Raw genomic sequence first — 10,321 nt, 5'->3', positions numbered from 1 at the left:
GCCTCCAAGAAGGGGACAAAACCACCTTACTGGCTATGCTATGTTGTCATAAATGCTCATCTTTAATAATGCAGGATCCTCTTCAGCTGAAAAATGCCCTGCTCCATTCGTGTTGGCAGAAAGACAGTTGATATTGCAGCAGATTTCCAGAGACGATTGCTCATTTGTCCAGAGCATCCATTTATTTTGCAGGTGAACAGAACAGCATTCATTTCTCAACTAGCTTTAACAGGAATGGTAAAGGCCAACTGAAACTGGGCTGGAAAATACTTGGTATAATGTGCAAGCCAGATGCAAAATGAGACCAAGAACTTCCCTATGCCAACAAACGCCCTTCCCTCAGTAGCCCTTGCAATCCAGCAGACAGGATGATGCTTATTTCCATGCAAATAGTGAGAAGCAGATTAAACTCCTGAGCAGCTCTGTAGCACCTCCAATAACAATCAACCCGTTGGACAGCAGCTGTGCAGGCTGCTGGGGTGTTTTGAGCCAGCTCTTTAGAGCTCCGTGCAGTAACAGCCACCCCAGTGACAGCTCTGCACCGGAGGAACCCAGCCCTGTGGACAGACAGCGTACAGCCACACTGGTACAGCTCAACAGCCTGTCTAAGGCTGTTTGGCAGAGATGTGGCTACAAGTGTGATACACCCTCACTACCGGTGTACTTGTACTACACAAACTCCTTCTCAGCTCCATTTCTAAGCAGAAACCCATTACCTGTAGTCACTCGCTATCAGTTTGCTGCACATCTGCATCTTGCTGTAGGCACTGGAAATCGGAAGCAGAAACGAGCCATCATGTTTTGGAATGCACGTACGTTAAATGCACTCAAGAGTTGCAAAGCAATATTCTAAGCAAGCTTCTTATTCTACATTTCTTATTGGCGCCAGTAATAACACTTTAAAACGTTAAAAGCACTTAAAACACGCTTTCTTGCCACTCTGTACCGTGTGACTTCCTCACATTGGGGTTCTCAATTCCCCCCCATTACTCCCTGTCAGTCCTTTGCCTTCTCCAAATTCATTTCTGGGATGTTGCTGCTGAAGCCAAGCGCGGCGGCACGGACCCGGCTCAGCTCTCCCTCGCTCTCCGTTCTATGGACCTGACGTTAGCCTCCCTCTGTGTACTCTGGGGATTATAGCCGTGCGCTCTCACAGATCAGTTTCTACCTCGGTTTGCAAGCGCCGGATACTTTTCCATCCCCTCCCTCCGCCCCACAAAGCCGGTGGAAGGCGCAGAGACCGCTCTGTCAGACTGCGGTGGTTACTCGCACTTCTACCACTTGTCCTCCATCACTGCGGTTACTGACCCCGCACAGCTGGGCACAGGGCACCAGCGGCACCTCAAAGAGCTGCTCAGGCAGGGAAAGAAGCGCGTGTCGCACCCTGCCCGTGCCCGCTGCGGAGTGCTGGAGGAGCGGGCGGCAGGAGCCCCGCGGCTGCGCTGAGCTCCAGCACCGGCCGCTGCCCGCCCCGCGGGGGTCACCCCGTCCCCGGGCGCTGCCGCCGCGGCCCTTGCGGGCTCCGGACAGACCCTCCCAGAGCAGCGCTCGGCGGGGCCGGGCCCGGTGGCGGTGATCGGGGCTCGTCCCTCCCCGGTCCCGCCTCAGCGGCAGGCCCGGCGCCTCGCCCCGTTGCTAGGGCCGGTTGCCGCGGCGCCATGTCGGGCGCGAGCGGTGCCCCGGAAGCGCTGCCCGGGGTGGGGTTTCGGTTCCTGTGCGGCGGGGCCGGGCCGGGCCGGGTGAGGAGGCAGGAAATGGCGGCGGTGCTGCAGCAGCTGCCGGGCCCTCCCGCTCCGCAGTGCCGGGCCCCGCCCGCATAGAGCCGCCGCGGCAGCCCGGGCCCGCGCCGCAGCCCCGCCGGGACGGACTCCGAGCACTTTACATACATGAGGTACCGCGGGGCCGCCGAGGCGAGGCGCAGCGGGGACCCGGCGGGTGGGGAGGGGCCGGGCGGCGGGGGGAGCCCCTCGGGGCGGCCCTGCTGCGGCGGGGGGAGCGCCGCGGCCGCCCGGGTTGGAGCGGGGCTGCGGGCACGGAGCCCGCCCGGGCGGGAGGGGCTGGGGCCGGGGGGGGGGGGGAGCTCTGCCGGAGGCAGCGGCTTCCCCGCGGGGCCGAGCTTTGCCCCGCCGGGCTCGGCATTGTTCGCTCCGCGGGGCGGGCAGCCCTTTGTGGCCGGTGGTGGCGGGGCAGGGCAGGGCGGGCAAGTTCTCGGGTAAAGTGATGCAGCAGAATTGTTCTCCTCCGAGCGCTCGGGTGTGCAGCGCAGGATGGGTGGCTGCTGCCGGCCGTGCCCCATCGCCTCCCTGCCCCTGGGCGAGCAGCCCCGGGGTCCTCGGCAGCGTGCATTTGCTCCGGAGGAGCCCGCATTGGGAGCCCTGAGGGCACCTTAACCCCGCTCCTGGTTTATTTTTTGCCTCGTGCTGCATTGCTGTTGACATGGAAACCGACACCGCTTTCTGTTCCAGAGAATTGGAAGCCAAAGCTACCAAAGAAGTCGAAAGAAAACTAAGCAGGTAAGATGCTCATTTGTATTCACTCCTACAGTTTGGAACAAGAATTGGCCTTGGGCTAGAAATCGTTGTGGGCTTAATCTGGAGCTTTAATCTCGTGTTAATTGTAAGGAGAAAAACCACCCTGAATTTGAAAATGTCTTCTGCTGCATAGAGAAATCCCTGCAATTTATTTAATTCTATAAACACCTTTTTAGCGTGCCTTCTTTACATAATAACAATATCAGGCTCTAGAACAGAGTTTCTTTAATAGGGCAGGGTTTTGAAGAGAAGAATTACTTGCTTTTCTGTCCTAACATGTGGCACCCAGCAATAACTGAGAATTCAATTAAAGGCTTGCTTGGTTAGGGTTTTTTTTTTCTATAAAGTTCAGGTAAATATTATTGGGAGGCCAAAAGTAGTTGCTTTTGGCAAGAACCTTGCTTTAAGCTCAAATAAGCTCTATGTTGCTGTGTAACTCTTAGCTCTTTGCCTCTTTTTCCATGAGGAGTTAAACACAGCGAGTTTCCCATGAGCACGTAGCTCTTGTTTGAGAACTTTGCAGACTGTTCAGCTCCCTTTCTCAGTTCCTCAGCTCAGGAGTAAGAGTTTTGTTGGGAATTCTGTGCCAGTAGCATCCATGCCTTTGGTGCTTCAGAAGTTACTTCCTGCGCACCGTTTGTTTTTAGTGCGGTGCCTTCCTTGCAGATACCTGCCTCTTCCCGTTGGTTGCATTCTTTGGGTTTGACTTCTGTCCTACGTTCTTTTTGTGTTCTTTTTCAGTCAGACCTAAAGGGACTTTTGCAGCTGAACTTCAAAGGGCTTTCTAGCAGGGCTGTTTGAAATCTGCTGAAACCTAAGTGTAACTGATAGAATAGTCAGTTCTGGCACCTTTTCTTATTTACCATGTCTAATCAGTCTCCAGTGTCCAGGTTGATTCATGATTACACTGAAAACTGACTGCCTCTATCTTGCTGGCAGTGTGTGTCTTCCTTGGTTTTGGTACTGTGCTTAAGCATGACTAGTTTTCCCCATTTTGTTGCTGAAATACCTACAATCTTTAAGGTACACTGAGCACATTGCTTTTAAATGCAATGTCAAAGTCACTGGTAAATGGGTTTTACTTGAAGAGAGTGATTTTAAATTGCAGCTCTTGAAGGAATCTGTCCTGAAAAGGTACCAAAATGCTGTGTAAATAGAAAATGGAACGGTTGGTGTGCTGGGAAGCACTTGGTGTGGCCATGGTGCCAGGAGCGATTTTGGGATGGACAGAGTGCTAACAAAGCAATAGTCGGGTGAAGTCTTAGTAAGTTGGTAGTTCTTCACAGTTTTCTGACCTTAAGAGGCCTCTGGGCACACTGGCAGGCGTGACAGGTAGTGACAGAAGAGAAAGTGACCCACAGAACTGCTGCAGCTCAGCGCTCGCTGGGGCATGGGGGCAGAGCAAGGTTCACTGAGCTCTGCTCTGGAATGGTCTGTGTGTTTTCTGACACAGAGGTGGGTGTTTCATGTGTTTAAAAGAGCTAGCTTCAAGTTAACGTTAATACACCGGTTGTTTTCAGAAACCTGCTTATGTTCAGGGAGGGAGTTTCCACCGTGTGAGCACACAGGCTGATAAAACTGTGGCCTGCCTGCTCTGGATAGCCTGATTAATAGTGTTCCAGTTGTAGAACTCAGCAGATAGCCCTCATTCTTTCTCTAATGTCATTATTTACGATCTTATTAAATTTGCAGTGACCCAGTCAAATCGTGAGAGAGCAAATAGCTTTTCCTGGGAAAGGCAAATAGACCCATGCTACGGTTGTTCTTAATCTAAAACTGCGGAGTCTATATATAGACTGTAGGCTCCAGGGAACGTTGGTGTGGCTTCATGGACATGCTGAAGTCACCTTTGGAGTCTGTGCTTATAAATTGATGGGTAGTAAATATCCTTCTTTTATCTTACTGGGAATATTGGCCTGGACTGTGGGTTTGCGATAGAACACGTGTTCTAGGTTTTACCAGAGCTTGCTTATCCAGTTGCAGTGATTACTGCTTTAAACTCGGGATTAGCAATTTGCCTTGTTTGGCCTTTTGGAAAAGAATCTTCATTTGGTCTGTGTTCTCTTTTAAATGCCTGCGTGCCCGGTCCTGTGCAAATATTCCTGGTCTCAGAAATGAGCGGAGTGCATGATTTGCATCAGTAATTCAGATAAATCTGTTGCGCACTGCCTTGTGTCCTGTTTAAGAGTTAAATGTCGCCTCTTCAGTCTCCTGCTGGACCAGAGCTGTCCGTTAATGACTGGAGAAATGCAAGAGCTACATTTGGTCAAAATCAGGACCAGTAAAAATCACCATTTAGTTCTTTTGACTCTAGACCTAACTGTTGACTTCTGTTTGGTAAACAGGGCTTTCCTGCCTCATTTATGTGGAACTGAGAGAAGGTAAATATCTGAAGTATGTTTACAATATTTTTTTCCCCAAACCCAGGGTTTTGACTCTCACTTCACACGCATGCAAATCATAGGGAAGGTTCACCCACTGCTTTCATTCACCTGTGTTTCTGCTTCAGAGGTTCCATCTGCATTGGTTGCAGGCTGCCCATGTCCTGGGGGAGAAAGCTTTTTGCCTAAAATCATGCTTACCTCTAGATTCCATCCATGTATCTCCTAAGTTCTTACTGTACAATTTATTTGGTTTACTCTTCCATGTTCAATAACCACCATATTTCCATGAGGCTTTCCTTGTGGGCTGCAGGAAACCAATGAGATGGCTCAGTGACAGAGGCATAGAGAAACAGTGAGAAATGGAGTTGTGTCTGTTGATATTTAAGCTCTTGGTTTTCTGTTGGTTTTTTTTCCTAATAAACTTCTTATGGAAGACTTCAGCAAATGGGAAGAGTTTACTGCAAAGACAGCATCTGTTCATACTTCTCAAGAGTTTTAGAGATATTTGGGCAAAATCAAACATTCCTTTCTCCTCTCCACACACTTTTTCAGCTCATGCAAAATCATCAGGTTGTCCCCATCAGATAACTTGCATTTTACCTTCTGTTTTCCTAGGCTTACAGCAAGGCCGTTGTGCCATATACTTGATAGGGTGCTAATAAAACTGAAGCAATCTGGAGTATGGGTGGTCTTATGGTTAAGATGCTGGACTTGAACACTCCTTTGGGTTTGTGCATCTGTTACAGATACCCAGTGTGACCAGTGTGATTATGGAGCAGCAGTTTAATCTGCCTCCTTCGGTTCCCCATTTGTTAGATTTGTCTTTTGTATGCTTGTGTGGCAGTGAGCATCTTTGATGAAACTTCAGGGTGAAACTAACACAAATGCTACTCCAGAGCTAGGATGCATTTACAGTGCTTGTAGTTTGGAGTTAGTTCTGGTGAGCAGCTCCTGTATTAGCAGAGTGGGAGAGGTGAGTGTGTTCAAGCAATTGGTAGAGGGAGATCTGGTAGGTAGAATTCGATCACTTTTAGGGTGATAATTTAAAGACTGAGGTACAAAAAGCAGAGCAGAAAGTAGCTGACAAACATGAATTAATTATTCACTGGAGTAATTGTTTCAATTTTTAGCTTGGCAGCACCTCTTCTATGTGTTAATAGCTGGAAAGAACAACACAGGCACTTGTGTAAAGTGGTTTTGTTTTGTTATTGGTGCCTGAGGCTTCCTTTGCTCCTGTGTTAAACACTGAGTGGTTTTGGTTGCCAGAGCCTTTCCATTTAAGGCACTGGTGGGGTTTGTTGGTTTTGTTTCTTTGTTAACTTCAAAGCACTGGTTTCTATTCCATCAACTTGCTCTGTTTGCTGTTTTGTGGGAAGCATTGGCAGAGGACTTAGAGGTTCCATTTTTAATCAAAATCCACATTTTACAGTTAATTCTTATATAATGATGGTTTAGCAGAAAAGCTGTTGGGGGGTTAAAAAATAATTTTTATTGGCATGTGTGTAATTGCATAATTTAAAAAATAAAGATTAGGGAACTTGCAGGTCAGAATACAGAAATATTATCAAAACATAAAGCCTCAGCAATGTTTGACAGTCAGTGTGGAATGTCACACACAGGTTGACTAGGTAGCAGCATGTGTGCATCCATCCCTCCGTCTTTACTGTCTTTGCAGAACTGTGAGGGATCTTTCAATGCCAGACACTTAAATGCAGCTATCTGGCAGTGTTGCACCTGTAGCACGGCAAGTTCATGTGTAACAAAAAGAGCAGCAAATGGGGGAAAGAATTTGTTTGTTTCCCCCAAAATTCCTGGTTTATATTTGACACTAGAAGCTTTTAGAGTGCTTTCAAAAGTCCCAGCGTATAATCACTTCTGATTCTTACTTTTATGCTTACTCCATGTAGTATCCAGGCAGAAGGTAAAACCTGGTAGTTATCTTTTCAGGTTCAGTTAGAATAAGGGCTGCTGAGAGGCTGGCGATTTCGCTGCTCTTTGCCCACGGCAAAGCAGTTCCCCTGTGAGACCCATGACCAGTGGTCCTTCTCTGCTCGGCATGCAGGGACATTGCAATGACACCAGACCCCTGCATGTCTGCAGCCTTCGGGGTGCTTCAGAGGAGACCCACTGCAGACATACTTCTGGGAGAATTGCTTCACAGCCTCAAGGCTTCTAAAAGCACTTGTTGGGATGGAAGCAGCATCTTTAAACCGTGCTAGCATCATCTTGTGGGGTGGTGTGGGTTTGGAGGGGGTTTGCTGGGCGTGAGCATCTGGAATGCTGCCGGCAGCTTGAGCAGCGTTTGTGGAGGGCAGAGCTAGCAGTTAGTGCCAGCCTGCAGAATGCAGAAAGCACAGTGCTGTTGTGTGGGTGGTTCTGGTTTGGGGAACACCAGGTAATGTGTTCACAGTGAATGGCAGCCTGGTTTATTTTGGTGCTGGAGTTTGCCGTGTGCAACTCACGCGCTTTCACTCAGAGGTGAATATTGAGTTCAGGTTGTAATAATGCAGTGCCGTGTCTTAGGGCTTAGTTTGTGTCAGAATCCTGCTCATAACTGTAATTTCCTCAGCGAGGTGACTGGAATTGCAATTTTATTGTGGCATAACATGTTTCCCTTTTGTATATTATAACAGAAGATAACATGCTGCACAGACAGTAATTATCACATCTTCAGCATGTCTTCGAGGAAAATAAGGGTATCCTGGATTCTCCTACTCCTTAATGTAGGAATAGAGATTAAATATGTCTAGTTCAGCCCAGGTATTTTTGCAGTGCCGAGCTGGAGCTTTTGAAATTAAAGATGAATAGAACTTTTTTTCCAAGAATCAGTAAGTGAAATATGATTTGCTGTAAATATTACTTGAAATGTTTACACAGTGAGGTTACAGCTTTTTTCCAGTTCACAAGCCAAGTAACAAGGCAAGCTGTACATAAAACTAGCATCATCAAAACCTGAGACACAGAAGGAGTGAGGAGAGCTGAAGGAGTGCTGGCTGTGGAAGTCAGAATGTGGTTGCTCTTGTTTAATGGCACACAATTGTGATGGTGATGAAGGGGGAGACTTGCTGTCAAAGATCACCAAGATCACTCTGTCCTGCCAGAGTCATACTGTTCTAGAAGACGAAAAAGTGCTTACTTTAATGGGTTAGTTGAGGAAGGTGTTTTGGTAGCTTGGTTTTTTTTCCACGTACACAAACAAGAATATTGCTGAGGTGCACACCCAAAGAAAAGGTATTTTTCAGTAAATAACAATATTTATCTGATGCTCCTTCTGTTTGAAGTGAGGCACATTCTGGCAGGTTCTGCTTGTATCCTCTCAGAGCCATTGATGTGCAGCCTCTCCTGAGATCTAGATCCGTTTTTATTCGGTGTCACTTGGACATAAAGCCCTTTTCAAGTTAAGCTGTTTAAAGCCCAGGCCTCTGCTCCAGCCTCAGATGTGCATTTCTTATGATGAGGTATTTAATTTCCAGCTGGTCTAAAATGAAAAATAGGGTTTGCATTTCTGCTAAGGCCATTTAACCTTGAGCAAGCCGATTCAGCTATACAGGAGGAAAAGGAAACTCCCTGTACCTGTGTTTTAGTGAAAGTTGGGTGACTGATGGGCGATAACAGAGGTCTGTTCATATCTTCATCTTATAAATCCAAATTCAGTTCTCAGTTGTTTCTTTTCATTTGGCCAGCTGATGGACTGAGAGTGCTGTGACAGACACCTCTGACACAGGGGGGTGGATTAAACCTACCCCTATGTAGGGCAAAGCCCAGCAAAAGAACTTGCTCGTTTTCTGGCTTTGTCTTGTTACTGTGAGACCAGATTCCTGCAGTGTTTCTTGTTACGTGCTATAAAATAACATGAAGCTGCTGATAGTTTGTACACAAAGAATAATACAGTGGGAAAAGGTGGCTATTAAAGCCTGGGATGATAAATGGGAAACACTGCATAACATTGTGTTTCTCAAGGAGTAGCATTAAAAATGTAGCTTGTTTGTGGTGTGTTCTAATGGGTGCTGGAATCTGAGGCATAAATACCATCATTTGCTGTCTGTTGAGGGCCTGTGTTAATGTGTTAGCAAGAATAAAGGGAGTGTGCGCCTTCAGCTGTCAGAGATGGCGATGCAGGAGCTCTGCTTCAGATGTGATGACTTAATAGGTGAATCTGGATTTGTATCTCAGGTTTATGTTTGTGCGGGAGGGTGGTGGGAATAGGGCTGCCCTCCTGGAGAGATTCCGTTTCCTGTGAGGAGCAGGGGCAGTAAGGCTGTTACTGTTGTTATTTAACTGTACAGTTGGGTTAGTTCTGTTTTCCAGTCACTGAGAATTAACATTACAATGATCATCTAATACTTTTAAAAACATGTCGTGGACTGTAGGTGGGTAATGTTTTTCAAGTGTTGCTAAGGTCCTGATACTCATCACAAGAGGTTTCCAATATGTTCTAATGTGGCTTTGTAATCTGAAAGCTGTTTTTCTTAAACACATGAAAACAGAATGATCACGGTGTCATCATTTAGGAGTTTTATTGCTCCTGTGTGGGAACAAAAAGCTGATGCTGTGCTAGAATATTCCAGAGACCGTGGTGTGTTAGTGTTAGCATCTGTATTCCAAAAATAAAACCTGATCTTGTTGATGTGGCTGCAGCAGGATTGACGAGTTACTTTTTTTTCCTGTGAAATGCTACTTTGCATTCTGCTTGCTCTTGAAAGTGCTACAGCTTGCTTCAAACACGGAATGGTTTTTCAGTTCGTGTATTCAGTTCATGTTCGTTTCGGCTGTGACACACGGAAAGTTGTAACACAAGGCAGAGCATCAGTGGCTTTCTTACCTCCTGGAAATCTTCTCAGGTTATTAGGACCCCTGGAAGTTTTGTTCCCATCCACAGTCCTAAGCAGTGTACCACCCTGCAGCATTGGTACACCTCATAGGCTTGTAGAATGGTTTGGATTGAAGGGACCTTAAAGCTCATCCACTCCCAACCCCCTGCCATGGGCAGGGACACATTCCACTAGAGCAGCTTGCTCCAAGCCCATCCAGCCTGGCCCTGGACACTGCCTCCTGTCAGACATGCACCTGCCAGTGCTGAGGAGACCTGGGGATGGGGGACCCCAGGAAGGAGAGTGGCCAGAACAGGCTGATGCTGCACAACGATGGCTGGATCACAGCATGCTCCCTCCCCTTGGGAAAGAGGATGTCATGGGGAGGTGTCAGGATGGACAAAGCTGGCTTCTGCATCACCTTTACAGAGCACACGTGTCACTGCGGGCTAATCATTACCTCAGCTTTGTAAAGCATCCAAGGGGTTGCTTTAAATGAAACTGGCCAACCGTGACTGTGTTCTGTGGGTATGTGAGTAACCTCTTAGTTGTCCATGAAATAATTTCTGAGCCCTAATTGCAAATGCAGCACTGC

General features: G+C 47.5%; 1 protein-coding gene across 6 annotated transcripts in view; it reads left to right on the top strand.

The window, feature by feature from the left end:
- Positions 1 to 1,711: 1,711 nt before the first annotated feature.
- TNRC6A (trinucleotide repeat containing adaptor 6A) overlaps positions 1,712 to 10,321 on the top strand; it is a 46,656-nt gene continuing 38,046 nt past the window's right edge. For 3 of the 6 annotated variants that reach the window (XM_057398056.1, XM_057398055.1, XM_057398052.1), the window contains exons 1-3: positions 1,713 to 1,891; positions 2,466 to 2,513; positions 4,877 to 4,912. In XM_057398056.1, the coding sequence (XP_057254039.1) occupies positions 1,887 to 1,891; positions 2,466 to 2,513; positions 4,877 to 4,912 (89 nt within the window). In that variant the 5' untranslated portion in view covers positions 1,713 to 1,886. Of the gene's footprint in view, positions 1,892 to 2,421; positions 2,514 to 4,876; positions 4,913 to 10,321 lie in introns of those variants that run through there. The other 3 variants (XM_057398054.1, XM_057398053.1, XM_057398051.1) reach the window with 3 other exon arrangements.

This window comes from Pezoporus wallicus, unplaced genomic scaffold, assembly GCF_028554395.1.
Source record: "Pezoporus wallicus isolate ANWC-B61680 ecotype Strahan unplaced genomic scaffold, APGP_CSIRO_Pwel_v1 contig_6274, whole genome shotgun sequence".
In the NCBI taxonomy this organism is placed as follows: domain Eukaryota; kingdom Metazoa; phylum Chordata; class Aves; order Psittaciformes; family Psittacidae; genus Pezoporus; species Pezoporus wallicus.
Note: the sequence above shows the minus strand (reverse complement) of the source record. Positions and strands in the feature narration are given on the sequence as shown.